The 23,813-nt window shown below is 48.5% G+C and overlaps 1 protein-coding gene across 1 annotated transcript in view; it reads left to right on the top strand.

Moving 5' to 3' along the window:
* Positions 1-23,813, top strand: part of LOC115510867 (two pore calcium channel protein 1-like) — a 38,631-nt gene that overhangs the window by 8,174 nt on the left and 6,644 nt on the right. The window contains exons 2-13 of the mRNA XM_030311158.1: positions 1,002-1,093; positions 2,117-2,231; positions 4,717-4,845; positions 8,980-9,096; positions 9,197-9,315; positions 9,542-9,643; positions 11,081-11,207; positions 13,203-13,404; positions 18,773-18,917; positions 20,573-20,758; positions 22,022-22,086; positions 23,195-23,282. Of these exons, the coding sequence (XP_030167018.1) occupies positions 1,002-1,093; positions 2,117-2,231; positions 4,717-4,845; positions 8,980-9,096; positions 9,197-9,315; positions 9,542-9,643; positions 11,081-11,207; positions 13,203-13,404; positions 18,773-18,917; positions 20,573-20,758; positions 22,022-22,086; positions 23,195-23,282 (1,487 nt within the window). The remainder of the gene's footprint in view (positions 1-1,001; positions 1,094-2,116; positions 2,232-4,716; positions 4,846-8,979; positions 9,097-9,196; positions 9,316-9,541; positions 9,644-11,080; positions 11,208-13,202; positions 13,405-18,772; positions 18,918-20,572; positions 20,759-22,021; positions 22,087-23,194; positions 23,283-23,813) is intronic.

Below are 23,813 nucleotides of genomic sequence, written 5' to 3'. Positions count from 1 at the left end.
TCTCATTTATACAGAATCAGAAATGTGAGTCATCACCCATGGGGCTCAGCTGTACTGGTCATGAGGAGATGTAAAGTCAAATCTCAAGATGCCCCTCTGGCTGGTTGGATATTATCAATCATTTTAAATTATAAGAATGTTGGTGAGAAGCAGGAAACATGATGCTCATGTACTATTTAGAGGCATATCAAAGGTGTCACTGTGGGGGAAACAATTTGGTGGTATCTATCAAAATAAAAAAAATGCAAAGACCTTTCATCCAAAGTTCAACTGTGTCCTACAAGCACACTCATATGGCACAAAGATATGCATGTGTGTCTGAGTGTAATACATAGTTTAAAAAATCCAATGTAATTGTGTTTGAAATAGAAAGAAAAGGGAGACACTACTTAAAGGAAGAGGCATTTGTTGAAAAGAACGGGGTAGATGTGTATATATTGTCATGAAAAAAAAAATGTCCAGAATATATGGAGTGAGAAAAATAAGCTTTGGACCATATGAAAATAATTTTATTATTTTTAAATTATGTGTATATGTAGAGCGGGGGTCATACCTTGAGAAGGAGTTAGCTTCAAAAGTCATCAAAAAAGGCAATAATTTATTTATTTATTACCCTTGGAAAACACTCTAACCACTCATCAAGTACCCTAAATATAATTTTGTGTTTATCTGTTTGTGTGTATATAGCCCTATATGTGTTGGTATAAACGTACCGTTTAAGTACATTTATACGTACTACTCAGTGCTTTCTTGTTTCTTCCTCTGAGAGCACACATTACAGGGCACACAGTTTGAATTCAGGAAGGTTAAGCGTGCCTGTGTCTCAGACCCACCTCAGGTCCCAATGCCCAGGAAAGCACATACAGTACTCTGAAGTACCTCTGGCGAGAGTGAGGTGGTGCGGGGAGAGAGGGAGTAGGGTTTCCTTTTGTACATATACATGAAAAAGAGAAGTGCCCTTTCCTCTTCTGATTGTTGTTCTCTCCTTACTTTCTCCCAAGGAGGACCAGAACCTTCTCCTGGCAGCTGCCTATGTTTCTGATGCCCAGTACAACAGAAATGTTCCATTTGAAACGTCTCCTCGGGCCATCAGGTAAATAAAGTATTAAACTGTCTCCTAGAGCAACCTGTCCTTTAGTACTTACCAGTCTTGAAGTTGAACCCAAACTGAAGACATTGTCTCCACAAACATTTTGAGAAGTCTCTAGGATAAGGCATGGAGATTTGGATAAAATCCTAACATCCAATGCTTTTATTTTTTTTTTAAGTTATAAGAGCATGGTGTCTCACACATAGGGAAGCACTCAATAAATACATTAAGGACAGATAAATGAGTACATGACTAACATATAGAGCAGGAGATAGGGCATCTGAAGTGAATCACATCATCCTTTCCTTGTAGATAAGGTTGTCCTCTTAGAGCCGCTTAGGCGAAAAGACTTGTTCTTTTTCTTTCTGGTGCCTTCTGATGCAATCCATATATTTGTTCTTTTCGTAAGAATCATGCCTTTTCTCTCCCACCCCCTGAATGTTGAACTAAGACCAAAGATTTGGCTCAAAATAAGGAAAAAACATCAGGGCTCCGTGCCAGTGCCTCCAAAGCAACGAACAAACGCACGCCTCATTCCTGGAAGCTTCGAGCAGGTTGGGGAGACTGTCCCCCACCTCTAGGAAGAGAACTGTGTGACCACAAGATCTCTCTGAATCTACCATGTTGAGATGGGGTGGTGCACATTTAAATTGATTAGGCCACCATGCCACAGCATAATAGGTCACTTTAACTGAGGGTTTATTGTGCATCAGTCACCGTTCAAAGTCCTCTGAAAGTATTCTTTTTATTACGGTCACAACCGCTATGCAGGAGGTACTGATCATAGCTTGAGATACTTAAGAGACTGTGGTTTGAGATGCGATACTATTGTTGCCTTTTTTTTTCTGTTAGTGTCTTGTAATGTGTGCTCAATTCAGTGCTGTCTCTTGCTCCCTAAGATTTAAAGGAAATGTGGCCAGAGCCCTATTTTGTATTTTGCCCACCGTTAGTCTTTTAGTGGGAAGTGTGAGTTTTGTTTAACTCCTGCTCCTTGTATATAAACACCTTTATTCTTTTCATCTTCAGACTTTACTATTTTTATAACCACTGGACAATGCAAGTAGCCATCTACTTCTTTATTTGTGTCGACCTCTCTCTCGCCCTGTTTGAAGAACCGGCACTGTTTCCCCTGCCTTTCTTGGTAAGGATTAAAAACAAAATGGCTAACCAGACTTTGTCATTGATGAGTTGGGCCCCATGCATTCTTCCTTTTTTTTTTTTTTTTTCAAATTTCAATAAATACGAGTGTGGTTTTCTTTTATTATTATTTTTAAATGTTTGTTTATTTTGAGAGAGAGAGAGAAAGAGAGAGAGGGCGCTTGTCTGCACCTGTGTGTGCACAGGGGAGGGGCCAAGAGAGGGAGACAGAGAATCCCAAGCGGGCTCCTTACTGTCAGTGCAGAGCCTGACGCTGGGCTCAAACTCAAACTCGTGAACTGTGGGATCATGACCGGGGCCAAAATCAAGAGTTGGATGTTTGCCTGACCGAGCCACACAGGAGCCCTGGATGAGGTTTTATTTTCATTGCTGGGGTTTGTTTGGAAGAACTCTGCCTACTCGCTGAGCTGATGCTTCCGTCTTAATTATAAGGCATTTTAAATGGAGTAGAGGTTTTTGTCTTCCGTGTCCACAGGGATGAATTGGGTAGACAAATGATATTTTCAGAGCGTATCCATGAAAGGGCGAGTAGACAATGTCATAATTTAGTGTGATACGCAACTTGTACTTGCCACGTTTCCAGCTTTTTTTCATAGTCCTAAATCACTATTTATTGGCACTTAGCAGCTGGTCACGTACGGTTTTGAGTAATCGCATCAAATTCACCAGCTACTCCGGCTCGGTCCAAGTATGAAATTGATGATCCGCTCATGTTAATTCCCGACTTGATGCTGCCCCTGCAGTTGTCGCAGAGACTGGGTGACTGGCAAGGCCCAGAATATCTACGGTCTGGTCCTTCAACAGATAAAGTTCACTGACCCCTATCTTTATTACCTCCCCTGATTCTGTGGGTAACTGGGCCCAGGCCGGAAAGATTTCCTGCTCCTGTGTCATTAGCTGGGGTAACAATATCTGGAAGCTCCGTGGATCTCTGGAGGCTGGCAGGTGCTGCTGGCCGCGAGCTGGGAGCTTGCCTGGCTGGAGCCGTGGACCAAGTGCCCTGCTGTGTTACGCAGCTGCTGCATGTGGTGTAGGTTTCTCCCAGTGGGGGAGGAGCAGGGCCAAGCAGGAGCATCCGAGTGTACAAGCCTCCACTTCCGTCAGCTTGTTGATGTCCTCTCGGCCAAAGCCCCTGAGATGCCGGAGCCCCGAGTCAACATGGGAGGACGCTGCATACGGGGCTGAAAACTGGGAGCGTGGTTCACCGGGGGCCACCAAAGTGATGGTGTAACACACTTCTGTATGATGAAGAGGCTACAATTAGTGAAGTCTCTGCATAGAAAACTTGTAGCCCAGTGACTATCAAAACAAACCCCAGAGTTGGGAGAAGCAGAGCTGTGCATTCAGAGACCCAGACGGTCACTCCCTCCCTAGCACGGCCCACTCTGGACGCGATGAGACTTCCCTGGGGTTGTCTGCTCAGCCCCTTGCCTCTCTTCCCGAGTCCTCACCCTTCCGTTTGTTTTTGGTCACGTGCAGCTTCAGGTTGGCTGAGTTCAGGGTGCTCCTTCAGCCGGTGTTTGGACCTCTGGTCTCTAGAATCGAATGTGTCATGGGGGGGCTTTGGCCCAGATGCAGCATTACCAAGCACATCTTATTTTGAGCAGAGGTGTCCTGGAATTGCCCCAGGCCCTGTTGCAAGCCTGGCCTTGACAGGGAGTCTCTAGAGTCCTTCGAGGATGAATAGGCTGAGGGCTAGACGGTTCGGAAGCGGCTGTAGCCCATGTCCACGCCCAGGACCCATGAAGGCTGGGGTGGGGAGGGGAAGACTGTGTCAAGTGCTGCTTTCAGGGCCCAGTCTCCCCATCTCTTCGTACTGTGGCACCCTCCTCACCCCCTGATGAAGGCAAGTGTCCTTGTTGGGGAGGAGTTACCGCCTCAGGGAATCACAGGAAAGCCCGGGCTGCGATCACAGGCTGCCAGTCTAGCTGCCTGTAGGGATTTTGGAGCTGGTGTCCTGTAACCTACAGAGGAGACGGTCAGGACTTGGCACTGGGTCTCAGTGGCCTCCCTTCTTTCCTCTAAACCAGCCACACACGGGCGGAGGGCGGCAGTGGCACTGATGGCTAAGGAATGACCCACATCTCAAAACACGTCTTTGGGAGGTTACTCTCCTGTTAGAGAAACTGAACTTCTAGATGCCTTTTGTAAATATGAACTTGAAATTGGAGAGCACAGAAGATGCCTGTGTCTGCCGTCCCGGACCGCTGATCCAGCCCCTCCCAGGAAGCCCTCCCTGCCTGTTGGGTCATGGGATTCGTGACTCAAGGGCAGGTTTCCTCTCAAGAGGAAGAAACCATTCCAACTAGCACAGAATTTGACTGCGATTTGCCGCAGTCAAAAGGGACAGTGCTAATTCTTAGAGGGGGCATCAAGGTGGCTTGGGCGGCTGGGAGGGTTGCGAGAGAGCTAAAGCTGAACCTCCAAGAGGCGGGGCGCTGTGTTTAGTCTCTGTTTTCTGCGTGCAGGCTACCTCGTTAGCAGAAGTACTCTGTCTGACTGCATTCTTTGGGAGACTTGTACATTTTGCAAAAGTCACTCCTCAAATGGTTTTCTGGAAGGATACGAAAAACATCTGCATCATGGTAACCATCGTGGTGAGTGCTCATTATAGTACCCTGAAGATTTGTGGTCAAGGCAGAAACTATGAAGACAAAAGCCTGAATAGATTTGATCTGGTTAAAAGCAACAGTGACAGACGTCGGCACAGCAAACACCATTAGCACAAGTGCAAGCGGACCCCAAATGAAGAACAAACGGGGCAACGTATGACAGTGCGAGTGCTGTGTTTTAACATAGCAAGAGCACTTGTAAATTAAAAGGGGGAAAAAAAGAGGCCCCCCCCAACAGGGCTGAAAATAGGTGAAGGCATTTCCTAAAAGAAAAATATAAATAATGGCAGATAATGAAACAATGTGTAACTTCACTAATTCAGAAATATATATCAAAACAACAATAAAATACCATGTGTGTGCCTATAAAACAGCGTTAGCAAGACGGAGAGGAAACAGAACCCCTGATACCCTCCTGGAGGGACGAGTGAGCTGTCTTTCTCGAAGGCTGTTTGGCAGTTCTTCGAAAAGCCTTAAAGGTGCTTACACTTGCACCCTGGAGTTCTATTCCTGGGACTTTATCGTTAGGAGAGAAGGATGTGTTCAAAGGTTTAGCTACAAGATTGGTCCGTGGCTGAACCGTTCCTGATACTGGAAAAACTGGTAACAATGTGATATCCCGACAGTAGATATGTGTTAAATGAAACGTGGCACATCCACTCAGCCCTTTATAAACTAGTGTGAAAGCGACAAATGTCTATTACCAAGGCGAGGTGCTTACCGTTCATGAAGCCAAAAGAACCAGTTACCACAGAGCCGGATCACGGTTTTGTTGCAAAGAAAAAAAGGAAAGAATGGTACGCATTCACAGAGAGATCTGGGAGGATATATGCTAAGCAGTCAGGCCAAGAGGGGCAGGGTAAGGAATTCCGAAAGGCTGCTGTTAGGGGCAGAGAGGCCCCTTCAGTGATTAGCTAAGGCTACTTGATAATTAGCTTCTTACCTACCGCAGCAGCCGGCTTGCCTGAACCCTCATTCTTTCCAGTTCACCCACGGCTCAGTCTGCACGCCCCTAAGCCGTCCATTCTCAGAGCCCTCATGAACACTCCTAGGTAGGGGTCCCCGTGCTGTAGCCGATACTGGTTTCCCCTCTGAGTTTCTTTTGCCTGTGGCCCGCTGCTCGCCAGCCGTTTCTACATCTGTGTGTCAATGCAAACACAGTGGGACGAAACCCACACCCTTTCACCCCTCGCCTCCCCTGGCTGTTTGCTTGCCGGTGGTGCCTTACGTCCCAACACCCAGTACGACGTCCTCCTAGTCCAGATTCTCCCCTCTCTCGCATCTGGCCTCCCCAGGGCCCCTCAGGACGCCTCTTGCCCTGTTTCATTCTCCGCACGTGGACTATCGCAGTCGTCTCTGATGTGGCCACACGCTGTCTCTTTGTTGCACGCCATTCTGTTCCCACGTCGTGGCACAGGCCCTGGTCACCCCTTTCGGGAACTGTCGTGGTCACCTCCACCTCAGATGCCCGATACGTGCATTTTAGATGCTGCCGCGGGATTAATTCTCCGGAAGCACGTCTCAGATCACTTCGCTCCCTTGCTGGAAAACGTCTGTCAGCGCCCCAAGACTATTCGGTGTCCCCCAGTCCTGCAAACGTGCTTCACTCTAGTTGGGACCTCTTCACTCTAGCTGGACCGAGTTGCCTGCTGCCCCACGCACGTACCACCCGCTCCTCCCCTGCCTGCGGTGGCTCTTTTTTGGCTGGAGTGTCCACTGTCTTCCCTCACCTTGTTCTACATCCTGAACCTGACTTCCCTTCACACATCTGCTGAACCCTCAGAATATGCAGACTACCTATCTGTACTTTTCTTATTTTTAGAAATATTTTCTGCTACTGAAAAGAAATATAGGCGCACTGTGAGCGTCTAAATATAGGAACCTATGAGCACAGGCTTGGGTTCAGTCCGTGACACCATGCTGCCTAATGCAGGACGGCGGTGGGACGGGGTGGGAGGGGAGGAGGAGGCTATTTCTGGAAGAAAGAAATCCAAACAATACAGACTGTATAAAACAGAGGAAGACACTCCTGCTAATCTCCTCCAAGGAGACAGTGTGTGTCTTCCACGACCCTGTCTGCGGCTTGGCCCCTTACTAGGCCCCTCACTTGGCCCCTTACCTCTTCATCTCCTAAAACTCCTAGCACAGTGCCTCAAGTACGTGGGCGCGCAGGCACTCATAAAATTTAAGTCCCATCACGGTGCTCCCCTGCTTCAAATCATCCAATGCTTTCCATCTCCCGTCCCAGAAAAGCCGAAGTCCTTATTGTGGCGGAAGCTCTGTGCTCCCCCTTCATTACTGCCCACCCCTCCTCCCCCACCTTGTCCACCCTCCCCGTCTCCTGCTCTCTCCATGCATGCTGGCGCTGCCTTAGGCCTCCCTTGCGCGCCCTTTGCCTCATCCGGGTTTTCTCCAGAGCGTGGACCACCACCACCTGTCACAGAGCGTCTTTATCATCAGCACCGTTCTTTCCTTCTGGAATGTTCGCTTTGTGAGGGCCGGCACCTTCCGCCTGGCTCTTGCTCTGTCTCTAGAGCTACAGTGACACCCTGCACTAAGGGGCATTCTGTGACTGAAAGAGTATGGTGTGAATTGAATGAGGGCGTTCTCTTGTCGGGATCTTTCCTCCATCTGTCGCTGGGGCGATTCACTCCTTTGCCCTCGTCGCCCTTATTTGAAAGACTTCCGAGGCTCTCCAGGCCCTGGGAATAAGACTCACCTTTTCAGCCTGGTTCTCGAAGCCATTTGCCATTAGTCCTTGTCACTTCCTGCCTCGTCTCCCCCCCACCCTTGGGACCCTTGGCTTCCCAGACATGCCAGGACAGCTCCTCCCTGAGAGTCCCTTTACTATGTCTTCCTGCTGTGGCCCTTGATTTTTCTGAGTTTTAGTCTTTTAAAATGTTTATTTCTTTTGAGGGGAGGGTCAGACGGAGAGGAGAGAGAGAATCCCAATGCGGGATCATCACAGCACAGAGCCCAATGCGGGACTCCCATCTCGTGAACCGTGAGGCCATGAACTGCACTGACATCAAGGGTCAGACTGAGCCACCCGGGCGCCCCCTGAGTTTTATTCTTTCAAGACTCTGTCATTGGGGCACCTGGGTGGCTCAGTCAGTGAAGAGAGGCCGATTCTTGATTTTGGCTCACGTCACGATCTCACCGTTTGTGAGTTCAAGCCCCACGTCAGGCTCCGGGCTGACGGTGTGGAGCCTGCTTGGGATTTTCTCTCTCTCCCTCCCTCTCTCTCTTTCTCTCAAAAATAACAATAAATAAACTTCAACAACAACAACAACAACAACAACAACAACAACGACAAACCTCTATCTTTGCTTTAAGATTACATGAGGGAGTGCTTACCCAGGAAGCCTCCTCCAGCACCGTGACCTTTGGTGATCTGCCTGTCCCCACCCTCCCCTGGACAGCCATGATAGTTCCCTCCTGCCAGCGCCCAGGGCACCAGCTTCCTTCCACGGCTGCATCCCATCTCCGCCCCTGTGTCGGATCTCACTGGGTCCTCTGTGGCTTGCTGAATTAACACTTTTGACGATGGAGGTTATTCTTTTTAACTTACATCTCCCTAAAAATACACTGGGTTCTTCTTTTGCCCTGTTCTTAGGTGATCACGAACCTGACAATAAGGATCAGGATTTTCTTACCTCTGTTACCAGGCTAGACAATTTTATACGTCAAATTGAAGAAAAGTTAAAGCTAATTAGGATGTAGTGTGGAAGCATGTAACTGTGCAGGTAACCGCATGGGCTCTGACGTCAGACTGCGTGGGTTCCAGGGTTGGCTCTGCCCCCTACTAGCTGTGTGACCAGGGCCACAGGCTCACCCTCTCTGTGCCCCCAGTGTCTCCATCCAGGAATAGTGCCCACCTTAGGGGTGTGGTCAGGATAACATAGAATAATTACGGAAGGTGCTTTTTGTACTTCACGGCACATAATAAATGCACAAACAACAGCTACTTTTAATGTTATATCACACAACTAGAATTATCCTGTTTATGGAACTTGCTTTGTGACCCCTCTTCCTGGTCGGTGAGCATGCATCCCCACCATCACTTTCTCTGTCCTGGAGCAGTGTGGCACTGAGCTCTCTGTCCCATGTCTCTCACAGCTGACCTTGATTGATCTGATTATCTATGGATCCCTGGAAGCTGTGAACGTCCACAGCGTTCGATGGTCAAGGGCCTTAAGACCAGTCTTCCTAATTAACTTCCCTGAAAGTCGTCAGGTAAGGAAAGATATACTTTAGGATATGCAAAGGCTTGACTTTTGTTTTTGCAGAAAATTAGCCGATTCTTATAAATGAAATGAAAATTTTGTCATCACAGATCCGAAGAACTTTCAGAAGCATCCGGAACACTCTGCCCGATATTCTCTACGTCTTCCTCCTGTTTATGTTCAGTGTGCTGATGTTCTCCCTTATGGCCTTGAAGCTTTTTGGGGATAGGTGAGCACGCTGCTCTGGAAGATTCTGCTTGTGAATCCCGCCCCGCCTCCCCCCCACCCCCACCCCCCTTTGGGTTCAGCCTGTTGGTGGCAGAATCTGTCACCGGGTGCCATCTTCCTCGTTCAAACACTCCAGGAGTGCTTCTGGAAGGGGAAAAGTGTATCAGAAACCACGACCTCACTTATGTGTGTGTGTTTTTCATTTTGTGTTCTTGGTTCCTCTTTAGGGGTCTTAAAACAGTGGAAGGATTGCCCTACTTCACAAATATCCTGGACATAGTGTTTGAGCTCTACGTGCTGGTCACTACCGCGAACAGCCCTGATGTCATGTACGTCCATCTTGGCTCATGTTCACGGATAGACACCTGTTACCAGGACAGAATTCGCTTTGTTAAAGGCAGCTGTCTCCAAACACCAGCAGGGCTGAGAGGGGGGAAATAGTGATTTTCCGTTTATTCATGTTCGTGTAAAAATTTTTGAAGGATGTAAAATGTTTACGCTAACAATAGCCTACCCTGTCTGTCTAAAACTAAGCTTAGATGATTTTTTTTTTTTTAAAAAGCTGAAAGCAGCAGGAGATATCTCTTGAGATACAACTCTTAAATATTGGAGCCTACTTTCTATTCGGGATTTTTTTGCCCGAATTTTTTTTGTCTTGAATTTAAACAGCTAAGCCATCTTTCGAAAGGAATCGTGGCTCGTTCTCCCAAGCATTGATGCGCCTTTGTGGTTAGGTGAGACAGGAAAGGAATGTAGAGGTTAGTAGTTGTTGCCTTCCCCTTCGCAATGCCAATTCTCCACACAGGTGGACTTCACTTAGGAGGAAAACATCATGTATTTTCTTTCCTAACGTCCTTCATATTATGGATTAAGCTTGTTTGGGAAAGTAAAATTATTAAAGAGTGCCACACTGAGTAGATACCCCTTGGGGTCTAGGGCATGGACAGGGCTCAATGCGAGTGTCAATCCCAACCAGGCCATACTGCACTTCGGGGGAGGGCGGGTTTTCTGTCCTCTAGTTCTGTGTGGGATCATCATATCGACTTGCTCTGGCTTGTTGCTCACTGTTGGGCCTGGCTCGGGAAAAACATACGCAAGGGAAAGTTGTGGCCCTCCTTGTGTGCCCTTGGATCTTTCTCTCAGACCCTGGCCATGCCAGTGCCTCCAACACCCCCTCCTGTATGAAATCCAATGTCTACTGAAGGTGGAGTGAGCACACACACCTGATTTATGCCTCTCACCCTGGTGCCATTATTAATGGTGCTCCTTTCTTTCTCATTGTCCCAGAGTGGCTAGAAAATTATCTGCCTCCCCTGCCCCCCCCCCAACAAGGCAGTCTGGTGTCCCCGAAGAGCCTTGAGTATAAACCCAAGCCACACTTCGATTCCTTCTATAGTCCTGGGCAAGTCGGTCTCCTTTCTTAGGCTTCGACTGTAAAGCCACAGTGAGGCTCCCTCAGTGTGAAGGGAAGGGATGGGATCGGGAGATCGCCAAGATCCTACTTGCTTTGAAAGCTGCTGCCTCGAAAAGGCACTAAGAAATTCAGAAGGCAAGTTTAGAGCCAGCTGTTCAGCGCTAGGGGCGGTGATGGCTTTGCGACCCCATCACACGGGACCGCGCCATATGGGGGAGAGTCTGAGTGAGAGAAGCTTTTGCCGTGCCTCGTGCCCGTGGGTTGTCCATGTGGGATGGCAGCTGAGGTCAGCCTTTTATGCACTAAGGACCTAGGCTGTGAAAAACCGTGCAACATAATTCTGTCCTTCTAGGATGCCTGCCTATAACTTCAATTGGTGGTACTGTCTGTACTTTATAACCTACACCATCATCAATACCTACATCTTCATGTCCGTCTTTCTGGCCGTGGTCTACAACAATTATAGGAAGCACTTAAAGGTAAGGTGCATGAGCGGAAGCGGGGTGGGGGCGGGCGAGGATAGGCGCGCGGGCTGGGTGCCGTGCCAGGGAGGCCGGCAAACGCATTGGTTCAATATTTGAAAGGGTGCTTCTTCTTTTCGCTTTGGCCAATCTGAAGACTTATTTGGTGTCTTGCTCTATTCTGCTGGCTAAGATGCTTCTTTACCATTCTTTGCAATGGGTCTGATAATGTTTCTGAATTTTATGTACAGTGGCAGGCTATGGCTTTACTCATTGCTTTTAAGGCATTCAATTGCTCATGGTTCCTGGAAAGGTTTTGTTCAGAATGGGGGTTGGGGATGTTCTCCAAGCTTCCACTCCTTTTTCCCTCTCCAGCAAGAGCAGAAACTTCTTAAAGCCAGCGGTTTCTGCCCCGGTGCCTGCCTGTTAGATTTACGTCTGGAGAATTCCTGGAGGCGTTGGGTGGGCGGAGGCTTCTGAGTACTCGGGGACGGAGGATGTTTTATTTACAGCCTGGAATCCACCAGGCTGCCTCAGCCACATCACCTGCCCGCCCTCCACTGCACATATCTTTGCTGGGTTGTTTTTTCTTGTTGTAAAACTAGTTGCACAGGGACGCTTTTCACCAAAGGATGATTTTCCTGAAGGGAAGACATTGGCTTTTGGCTTCTGATCCTTTTGGTTCTGTTCTGAATTTTTCATTGCATAGGGAGGGTCCCACCGGGGAGCAAGGAGAAATTCAGGGAGAACTTGAATGTTTGCAACTATGGAGAAGCGGGTGGCGGGGCTGAGCCTGTTGGTGGCAAAATGGCCTTTGAAGGTGACTGGCTTGTCCACGTCCTGAGCAGTCTGTGTACTGCCGGGACTTGAGCTGCTCCTGCCGCAGAGGCCAGGCCTCCCAGAGACCCTCCTATCTCAACTTCCTCCCTCTGGGTGGAAGGAGGTTGTCCCAGAGAGTCTGGTATGCTTCTCCTCTTTTTTTGCTGCTGGGCAGAACTGTTGCTGTACCTCCTCCGGCCCCAAGGAGATGTTTCTTTGGGTAATCTTCTGCAACAGGGATCAGTCAGCAAACGTCTTAAATGTGCTTTAGGCGCCCAGCACCGCACAAAATTCTGAGGAGTCAAAATGATTAAGACACAGCCCACACCCCTCTGGGGTGCCTGGGTGACTCAGTCGGTTAAGCGTCCGACTTCGGCTCAGGTCATGATCTCACGGCTCGTGAGTTCGAGCCCCGCGTCGGGCTCTGTGCTGACAGCTCAGAGCCTGGAGCCTGCTGCAGATTCTGTGTCTCCCTCTCTCTCTGCCCCTTCCTGCTTGTGCTCTGTGTCTCTCTCTCAAAAATAAATAAACATCAAAAAAATTAAAAAAATATATAGTCTAGCTGTGTAATCAATTAAGTGATGACAATACTATGGGGAGCAATCGGAGTGGGCATCAGGTGGCTGATTGTAACCCGAGGAGGGCTGTGCAGCAACCCCCACCCCCCGCTTCTGGAAGATTCCCTGTGCTCAGGCCAGATGGCAGCTCCGGGCAGGCCCTGCTGTCTTTCCTGCCCTGGACCTCTTCCTTCCGGACCACTCCTGGCCTAGTTTCACTTCCCTGACTTTTCTCCTCCTCCCTTCTCTTTCTTGATTGACTTAATGGTAGATCTATCTTCTCCCTCTCTGGGGTCTCCCTGTGTCTCAGCAGCACACCCGATTTCCTTCCTTTCTGGAAGCTTCCTTCCTCCTGGGCAGAGTGGAGTTGGGACCAGTCTGCCTCCTGCTGCTCTGTTTCTCACCACACAGATTATCCTTCACGGGCTCCCTCGTTTGAACTTGGTAAGATGAGTTCTGTTTATGCAGACGGGTCAGCTGCGTGTACCTGCAGCCGGGGAGGGATTACATACCCGGCATGTTCAGAGACCCAGCGGGGCCTTCTCTTTGGCTGTTCAATTACCTTGAAATGTTTAGGGTAAAGAAACAAGGCTTTCTTGAGTCTTTCTCTTAAAAAACACAATTCTATTTTTTAAAGAATGAGATTCGCAAACTGGCGTACCTGAAACGTCACAAAATGATAGAGGCGTTCAACATTCTGAAAGTCAAGGTGGGCACAGAGTTTGTGGTCATGGAGGCCCAGTGGAGGCGGCTGGCCAAGGTCGTGGCACCACACATCAGCAGTCCCCACCTGGAGCTCCTCTTGAGGATCTCCGACGAGGGACAGAAGGGGCACGTGGGTAAGAAGGCTTGGCCACTGACATTCCTCTTGGCTGTGTTCAGAGCGGGCAACTCCTGGGGCACCTGGGGGGCTCAGTCGGTTGAGCATCCGACTCTTGATTTCGGCTCAGGTCATGATCCCAGGGTTGTGGGATTGAGCCCTGCGTCAGGCTCTGCACTGAGCGTGGAGCCTGCTTTGAGTTTCTCTCTCTCAACCCCCCATTCGTGCTCTCTCTCCAAATTAAAAATAAATAAATTTTTAAAGAAGTGGGTGGCTCCTAAAAGTGATTCGTAAAACAGCAGTACTGTTTTCTTGTTTTCCTAAATTTGCAAATAAAAATGTGTATTGGCACTCCCCGCTGGCAATAATCCAGTGGAATTCGGGCCCTCAAAGCTGTGTTCTGACAGGGCTGTCCCCGTGGGAGTTGTCACCATGAGCCATCCCAAAGCCTTTACCGTGTAATGGTCATTCCACCACTGACTCTGCTTTAGGGACAGAATCTAAAATCAGAAGAGAGCTGTGGAAAGAAACGTCTACATTGCATTCCATATTTGAAAGTAAAAGGTTGAAAGTAGCCTAAAAGTCATGTATTAATGGTCGGTGGCTATTATGAATAATACTTCCTATCTATGGCATGCTTATCGTGTGTGAGCCATTGTCATGATTGTTTCCTGCACGTGGTGTGTACGTGATCTTCCCCCTGACTCACTGAGGGGGGGATTTTTGTGATCCTCATTGGTCAATGTGGAGACTGAGGCTGGGAGAGGTTAAGCAGTTTGCCCAAGGCCATGCAGCTGCAAAGTGGTAGAGGCCATCTGACTCCAAGGCCCATGTTTTGCATCACTGTGCTAAACCGCCCCAGATTCCCATAGTCACATAATGGGAAATTTTGGCGACATTAACAATGACTGTGAAGATAAGACAGCAATTCAGAAAGATGTGAGGTGACTAAAATACATCCCAAACTGTGAAGCACCCTTATTTCACCTGTTTCAAGAGAAGTCTAGATGGAAACCCACCAAAAGGGAGCGGTAAGTGTGACAGGATGTCAATTTACATGAGACGAGGACTCTCAGACTAGTCCCAGAGGAGCCATAGGCCTCCTTAGGGCTCTGTGCACGTGTGAGAAGGAAAGCACAGTGATTCTCTGGAACTTACGTGCAAAAAGGAGAATGAAAAGACGCGGGTAGTAAGATACCGCTAAATGGGTGGTGCCCACGTCTTCCAGTGAGAGTTTTGGACCTTGGCTGGAGGAAGGCCTTTGCCCTCTTGAATTAGCAGGATTTGGCTTCCTGCTGAGCCCTGAGCATGTCTCCTCAGCCACCAGCTCAAAGTTTCGGCTCCAAGTGCCTGGTCAGGAGCCAGGCTTCTCAGAGCCGGAATGACTGCCTTGGTGGCCCCTGTTAGGGACCGGTGGTGGCTGCCTGTGCCCTTCAGCATGCCGGGATTAGGGTTCTGCTAATGGTGGCGAAGGGTGACTGGTCCCCGGGCAACCCCTGAGCACAGTGCTTTTTCATGTCCAACCTGCCATGGACTGATAACTTTGGTAAAGCAGCAAAAATCAACACTCAGAAAAATGAAGTTACAAAGTGTAAAGTCCAAGTCCCATTTTTTCATCATTAGAGTCCATGGACAAGATCCTGGCAATTGTTCTACAAGTTTCTGTATTCAGCACTTACCCCACAGAGGGTGGGGAAGACACGGACAGGGCCAGCTGTGGCCCAGGGACATCTGTTTGAGGACCACTGCTCTTGACCTTAGAAGAGAGGGTTGGGACTTGGGTCCCCTTGGAGGTCCCACCCCACAACCGGGGTGGAGTGGCTGGTCAATTCAGTCCAGGTGTTCCCAGACTTCGGCCCCTCTGGTGTTGAGAATTCTTCCCTGATGGTTTAGTACCTCTGCTGCTTCTCGATGATTGGGACTCTGACCATGTTGATGAATCTTCAGGGCTTTCTCAAATTTCTTTGCAATTCCTTCTGTAAAGTGAGTTCCTGGATTGCCATTGAAAGGTGAGGTGTTCCAAACCTAGGGCTGGGGGCTTTTCGAAGTCTTTGTCTGTCAGGCATGGGGAGGCCTATGCACTTGGGTATCGCCTGCTCATCCAGAAAAGATACCCATGGTCACTAGGACATACTCACACGAACGTTTCTTTGTTGATAAAGTCAGTCCAACTATTGATAGTTGTTTCCCAAGTGGGAGTACGAACTGCTTTTCTTTGTCTTGACAGCTTCTTCCATGTTCTGGGCTATAAATAGGCTGGCTTTTAAACGATACCATTCAGCTGTGGCAGGGTAAATATGGAGCTTACCAAACACATCCAAGTTCTAATGGCACCCCTACTTGTTTGGATGTATCATTCCATGAATTACATGAGGCAGAGGAGGGAGGAGCTCTTTGATGCTCCCGCACAACTTTCTGGAGAGTGCCAGTGAAGATCTGTGTACAAAACACCACCGCCACCACGTGTCCATCGGCAGAGGTTCTCCTCCGAATGTGGGTTGTGATCTGGCACAGGGTGAGGTCTGTAAGAGTTACCAAAGGAGGCCGGTCAGGGACAAAAGGGAGCAGAGGAAGGGAACAGAGGCATGGCCAAAGGCTGCTGTGCTGTGGAATGTTTTCAGGCTGGCCAAGGACAGCCATAGCAAGGGGAATGTGTGGACCAGTTGACATTATAACTCTTCCAGAAGTGAGAGGCCTCACGTCTTTCCAGGGGTCCACAGTCATCCTCGAGATAATGGAAGTCAGTAGAAGTGTTGCAGACTTGTGAGAAATAAGAGAATCTCCTCAGGAAAGGGCTCCAAATCCAGCTCCCTGGGGCAGAATATAGAGATGGAAATGACCAACCTTCCCTACCTCATGCGAAGAGTATAATGGGCCTGTTGTGAATTTTATCTATTCATGTTAATGTTCATGACATACACATATAGTCAATACCAATGAATATGCTTAAATGCCAGTGTGATTTGAAGCTTGAAAACTCTTTTTTATAGAATGATGTAAGACAATTATTATATAACATTTTAATGTGGGTGTTCTGAAGAACAAATATATTTATACATAGGGACATAGCGTTTTAATTTCTTTGGAAGTGTTTAGGTAAATCCAGACTCTTGGCTATTTATCTCAACATTCATTAGTCCAATGCCCCCAATTCAATTAGTGATTTTTTTTTTTTTGAGAGAGAGAGAGAGAGAGAGAGAGAGAGAGCGAGCAAGCTGGGGAGGGGCAGAAAGAGAGGAAGACACAGAATCAATCTGAAGCAGGCTTCAGGCTCTGAGCTGGCAGCACAGAGCCCGACGCGGGGCTCGAACTCACGGACTGTGAGATCATGACCTGAGCCGAAGTCGGACGCTTAACCGAACAAGTCACCCAGGCGCCCCTCAAAGACAGTTTTAATAACAAAAAGTTGACCAGAATTACATGCTTCACAGTGGTCTCCAATACTTCTCTGAACATTCTCCAGCTTCATCAGCAGTTATGAGCATTGTGGTTTCTAAGGCTAAACACTGGAATTTTATTAGTACTCAGTGTTAAAACTTAATCCAGTATTAAACTGAGAAGCACAAACTTACAAATATGGGAAGAAAACAGAGAATATGGAGAGAATAATGTATCTACAGCAAGGGTTGGCAGACGATGGTCCACAGGCTAAATATGGCCCACCACCTCTTTCTGTAAATAAAGTTTTATTGGAACACAGCTATGCTCATTCATTTATGTATTGTTTATGGCTGCTTTCATGCTACTCAGACCTCTGATCTCCGACATAGAATGTCAGGTGGATACAAGTGCCTTCTTAACATAAAATTACTATGGTTTTGATTCTCTTTGTTTTTTCTTGTCCTACTGAATCTTCCAGATTAAAAGATGTGAACCCAGTGAGACTAATAGATTCCCTTTTGGTGTAAGTTATTTAGTGAATGATGTTTTGACTGGATTCCCTGTCTGTAGGTCACCCATATACTACCCATGCTTGTCATGTCATTGTCCCCCTAACCACTGATGGTGATCCAGGTCCCTGGATCCAAGATACCCTGGCACCTAATTCTCCAAGGCTACACTTCTGCCTGAGCAGGTGTTACATGCCTTTGGCTTTTGAGACATATATGTATATTTTCCTTCTAACTCTGAAGACCCAGGAACTTAGATATCCTAAGATATCTATGTGTGTTTTTTCATCTAACTTGATGGACTCCTGTTCTTTCATGTTCTTGGGACCACAAAACTGTTAGGGAAGATAGCAACATGAGTGTGTAACATCACTCAAGTCTGTGTCTGATTCAGGCTCCTCGCTCAGATGAGGCCACACTTCTGACGGGGCCGAAGTCTGGGTTTCGGCTGATGGCAATTCTTCATTGTCTTTCTTGCATAAACCACGCTATGGTGATAAGCGTATAGCCATCATTCATCATTTACTCCCAAAAACTGGAATGGAGCTGCAGACATCTGCCAGGCTCTCTGAATGAGAAGCCTTCTGGGATTTAAAAGCACCCGCCCCAACTTGGCCCGTTGTCTCAGCTAGACCTGATCTGCACCGGCAATTTCTTTAGCTTTCTTTAAATTTTCCAAACGTTGACTTCGTTTCTAAACTTTGTTTTCAAAGAAAACTTGGAAAGAAGTTGTAGGAGGTTACAAGAAGAAGCAGCAACGTTCTTTACGTAGCCTGATTTGATCCGTTGATGTGATATTCTTTAGGTTGTATGGAGCAGGAGGTCATGCATGAACAGGGTTGAGAACCAGCCCAGTTGACTCCTGGCCAGCATCTGACCTGTCTAGCAGGGGGGAGGTACTCAGGGTGGTGGAGAAGAGCCTGCTGGCCCTGGGCATTCGGTGGGTCTGGAGAAGACCAGCTCAGCAGTCATGCGGGGCCAGGTTGGTCAAGAAAGCCCCAGTGAATCTTGGCCTGGCTGGTGACCCCCCTTGTGGAGAAAGCTGTTGGTTTGAGTGAATCCCCGAGAAGGGGAAGAGAAGACGATAGGGGATTGAGGGGAAGGGTGTGGATTACACCTACCTTGGAGGCTTGGTGGAGAGAGAAGGGAAGGAGAGTTGACGCTGGAGAGGCAAGTCAGGCAGAAAGCAGGGATGGCCCACGTGAGGAGGAAGGTGGGTGGAAGGCAGGGAGTGAGGCAGCGGCATCTGTGAACTGGTGAAATCACATGCTTGGGTTGGCTGCCTTGGGTTGATTGCAGGTCTGAGTGAGTACAGGTGGGGGTCTCTGCACTGGCTGGCTCCTTGGCCTTGGGCCTTCCCTTTGAAGCTTCAGATCTTCACCTAGGCAAGACAGATCCAAGAGTCTACGCTGATTTGGTATCACCCTTGGAACCTTAGCGACACAGTGGCTGTGTATTGGGGATCTTTTCTTTTTTTTCTTTTTTTTTTAATTGCAGACAAAGTGAACTTTCTACGCTTGGCCGATCTCCTCAACATTCAGGTGGTCACCATCAACATCAGGAGACACCCACTGGAAGACTGGATGCCTCGGGTATACCGGTCATCTGCAAGCCTCTTGGTCCAGAGGATGGTTCAGCACAGGCAAGTGACATGGGGCCAGTTTTCTCTCAAGTTACTTTCAAAATGGAGGCGTTTGCAAATGCTGTCTGGACTGAATACATTTCATTCTTGAAATTATAAATCAGCCCCCTGCTTGCTGCTTTTGGTTTCTCAGGGAGGCTTGCAAATGGTTCTGGATGTGTTTATTCAAAAGGACAGGCTTCTGGATTATGCTTCCTTCTGCCCTATTTCCTAAGATGCCCAAGGGCCACAGACTAGATGTGCTGTCTGAGCCAGAAAAACTGACCGCTCTCTGAAATCAGAAGGTTCTAGCCTCATCTCGAGTCATTAGGAAGTTGATGTCTGATATGGCACTTTGACTTTGTAAAGTCTGTGGTAAGAACTCCTGAATTAGAGTCATTGGAATGGTCATCAAGAAGACCATCAATTCTTTTATTCTTAAGCAAATGGACTCCGGAAAGAGGCATTCATTGTGGTTGCAGATCGTATATTTCATATGCGTGGCCCAGAGTAATCCGTATCATCATAGGCTCGTCCTCTTGCTCTCTGAATTTAGTGTTTCATAGAAGAGAATGGTTCAGAAGTCCTTGAAAGTGTCTCAGCCTGTGACGCAGGCACCCCATATCCCTTTTCGCTGTCCATATTTGGTATTTATCAAAACCCTTTATGTAGAGACTTCTTCCCATTACTCCCAGCCTTGAATTACTGATGTGTTTCATGTACTGGATGTTTGTGTGTCCACCTGTGGCATCCTGAGCTGGGTCCTGGGTCTAGAGCTTCACAGAGAACAGTGGGGTAGGAGCCCCTCTTGTCTTCCCAAGGGTCACCCCGTGTCCTCTGACGCACAGGGACAGGCACCTAAGCAAAGAAGCCTGCTCTGCAATTGAAGAGTCGGGTCAGAGCCCAGCTATCATACTTTTTCACCCATCACCCCCCAGACTTGCTGAGGAGGATGGACATATCAGTCCCCTGGAAGGCTATGTGCCTTAGGGGTGAAGAGGCTTTCAGAAGCTTTCTTAGTTAAGGATGTTCATTTTTTTTTTTATTTTTTTATTTTTGAGACAGAGAGAGACAGAGCATAAACGGGGGAGGGGCAGAGAGAGAGGGAGACACAGAATCGGAAACAGGCTCCAGGCTCTGAGTCATCAGCCCATAGCCTGACGCGGGGCTCGAACTCACGGACTGTGAGATCGTGACCTGGCTGAAGTCGGACGCTTAACCGACTGCGCCACCCAGGCGCCCCTAGGATGTTCATTTTCTAGGGACGAGTAGCAGAGGTGTAATGATCCCGTGCTAAGCCCTAAACCCTCTCCTTGCCCCAGTTCTGCCTAAACTTTCACCTGATCCAGGGACTGTGCCCCCAGAGGGGAACCTGGGAAAACCATGCCTCTATACCCCCTGCTTGCTGAGTCTTCATGTTCTCCTTGGCTGGAAGGGCTACACCAAGTATCAGGGTTGGCAGGTGAATTTCAGGACCCTGGCCGTGCCGGAACCTTTACTTACTTGAGTCACAAGTGTGCATGTGTGTGCGCGCATGCATTGGCGGGACGGGGGTTGGGGGCATCTCGTATTCATCACATTGTTGGGAAACAAAGTAGCCCCTCTAAGGCTCTGAACACGCTCCTTTTACGGAAATGTGTGATGACGGGATCTCTTCTTTTCTTCCCTCGTGGCAGGATTTTTGTCTGGGTTTATGATGTCATCATTCTAATAAATGCCATATTCATTGCTCTGGATGAGAGAAACCCCTTCATTTCCTACGCAGAATGGCTTTTCCTTTCTCTCTACATTATTGAAATTCTCCTGAAACTGTACACATACGAGCCCAGAGCCTATTTTGGCAGAAGGCAGTTCTGGAACTGGTGAGCATGTGTATTCTGGCGTGGCAGGGGGTGGAGGGGGCAGAGGCCCTGGGCGACGAAAGGGGGTTTTCTCTCAGTGTGCGGAATATCATAGTTTTTCAAGCTCCAGCTGCCTGGTTTTGGCGCATCTTATAATGAAATCTTGGGGGGGGGTGTGTGTGGAAACATCTGGTTCAGGCAAAGCTGTTATTTATGATGTGAGTTTGAACTGACTCTAGCTAAAATGAGAATCGCAGATCATGACATCCTGGATTTGGAAAGGATCTTAGAACATCATACCCAATGAGGCAGTGCCTTCCATAGCTGCCTCAGCCCACTCCGTGGTCTTTTTATCAGAGAAGTTGGCAGATGTGGCTGGACAGTGAGACCGCCAGCAAGCTTTTTCCCACACTGGGTGTGTCACCTGTGGCCCTTTCTTCTCCAGGCTGTGTACCTCCTGGTCTTGAACTATCACCCACATGCTGTAGGCCATCTCAGATGCGCCGCGTGCATTGGCGGGGTTGGATCTTGGTGGTCACTGCTCTCGGTGCCAGGAAAGTCACTGGGGATGCACGTGTGGCCAAAGAGGAACTAGTTATTCTCGTCCAGTGCTTTGGCACGGCTGTCCTTTGATACTTCTGTCAGGAAGAAAAGTGACGATGTGATGAATGTCCCCTTTAATTAAAAAGTTGCAATGTACCCAGTAAAGTTAATACCAAGAAAAATTATGCCATGCATTCAGAAAATGTGTCCAAGTATTCTTGCGAGGACACGGTAAAACCTTGGACTGCGAGTAGCTTGTTCTGGAGTGTTCCGCAAGACGAGCAGACATTTCTGATGAATTTTAACTTGATAAACCAGCGACGTCTTGCAATATGAGTAGTACATGACGCCGAACATCACGTGATCACAACTGAGCCAGTGGTTCTTGAATTTCACTTTGGTATCCAAGGGCTTTGGATTGCAAACATGTTTCCGGAATGAATTATGCTCACAAACCAAGGTTTTACTGTATATCATTATTTTGTAAGACAAAGTGATAGGACTTGGTTGATTGCTATGAATTCCCTCGGGTGGTTCATTGGAGCAGCCAGTGAATGATCATTGGATCATTCAAATGTAGTATTTCTTGCTTCATCTCCACTGTTCTAAAAATTATGGAAATCAGTTTCATGGCCGGCTCATTGCTTCGCATGAGACTCGATGTAAAGTTTTCTTGGGATCAGTTGTGTCCTGACAGGCCCTTCCCTTGATCCTTCACCAACTTTGCTTCTGCACCATTAGGTTTGATACGCTGATCATCATCGCGGCCCTGGTGGCCACTGTGGCCAACACCACCATTCAGTCAGGTCAGTGCCACGGGCTCTCGGCTTCACCACCTCCTGGGATCGTGCATTCAATTGGTAGCCTTTGTTGAACATCCACCGTGCACCACTAAGGTGTTTGGGATGAGGCAGCGGAGATACAAGAGAATTCGTGAGAAAACGTTCCATGTTCTGAGAGGGATGGTAGCCTTGTTTGTGTTTTGCTGTGTATTAGAGATTTCATTTGTATGCATCCATCACACCAGATAAGGATCTGGTCACCTCCTCTCCAAAACTGCCCTCAGTCTCATGGCTTAACCTCCATGTCCATCTTGGCCCCCTGCCCATCTTGGTCCCCTCCCATGGTCCAGCTGTAGCCGGAACTCTGCATTGTCCCTTGCCCACTGCCCTCTTGTGTCTGCACACACATTCCACCACCATTGTGCACATTCCTTCCTGTGGACACAGAGGGGTTATTGAGAGATAGTGCAACAACTTCTTCTCCTTCTTCTCCCTCATCCTTGTCCTCTTCCTCCCCTCCTCCTCCTCCTCCTCCTCCTCCTCCTCCTCCTCCGTCTTCTTCTTCTTCTTCTCCTTCTATTTATTTATTTTAACAGGAGAGAGGGGGCCGAGAGAGAGGAAGACAGAGAATCCCAAGCGGGCTCTGTGCTGAGGGCCTCCCCAACGCAGGGCTCCGTCTAACAAACTGCGAGATCGTTGACATGAGCCGAAATCAAGATTCGGACACTTAACCTACTTAGCCACCCAGGCGCCCCAAGATAGTGCAGCCTCTTAACATAACTCTATGAAATGAATATTGGGGAAGGGAGGGCTTGTTGAAATGTGGTCTGTAGAACCTGATCCACAGTCTTTCTTAAAGACGGTCTGACGTCTACACCTCCTCTCATGATTCTCTAGCTCTAGGGGTGGGAGGGCACGCCCGGTGTGGCTTTGGCGGGGGTGGGTTGAGGGGGGGTGAGTGATTCCAGGAGCACTTACTTCCTCATTGCTCAGAGCCACTGCCCTGGTCTTGAAGCCGCATCTCTCCCCAGTACTTACGGGGTCTCAGACCTCACTGAATAAAAGGGACGAGCCAGAGGCACCCATAAAATGGAATGTTACGTGATGGCGGGGTTTCTTTTGTTTTTTCTAGCAAGAAAATACAACAGTCAGCAGATACTGGATATTGTGCTGATCTTGAGGATACTCCGGCTCTTAAGGATCATCGTCAGCATTCAGAGGTAAAGATGGGGCGACGTGCACTCTGGTGGTTCCCACACTAGAGCCGGCTGGAAACCATTCCCGCCTCAGAACTATAGACGCACCCCGTTACGAAGCCGGAACGTAACCTGTATGGAGGACCTGGCGTTCGCTTGGGGCCGGGGGGCAGTGGGGCAGGGAGGGAAGTCAGGATGGTGAAGAGCACCCACGTGGCAGCTCCCTGAGGGAGCTTCTGTCACCCACTTTCATCCCTGTGACCCCTTCCCTCAACCGAGCAGGCTGCACGGTGACAGAGTAACAGCGGCTGTGGCGGCAGCTAACGCTAACCTGAGTGTGCCCGCCGACAGCCCTCGATGTAGGGGCTTTTATCATCCTTTGTCCACAGGTGATGACGATGGAGCTCAGAGAGGTTGAATGGCTCCCCCAATGGTGCACAGCTAAGAAGGCAAACTCCTGACAGGATTTAAAGAACAGATCCAGGACTGGGGGAAGGGATATTGAACCAAACCCGCCAGCCTGGCGTCAGTTTCACTTTGCGGCTTCCCTTGGGC

This window comes from Lynx canadensis, chromosome A3 (assembly GCF_007474595.2).
Source record: "Lynx canadensis isolate LIC74 chromosome A3, mLynCan4.pri.v2, whole genome shotgun sequence".
Lineage (NCBI taxonomy): Eukaryota > Metazoa > Chordata > Mammalia > Carnivora > Felidae > Lynx > Lynx canadensis.
The sequence above is the reverse complement of the archived record's forward strand: the minus strand, read 5'-3'. Positions and strand labels throughout refer to the sequence as shown.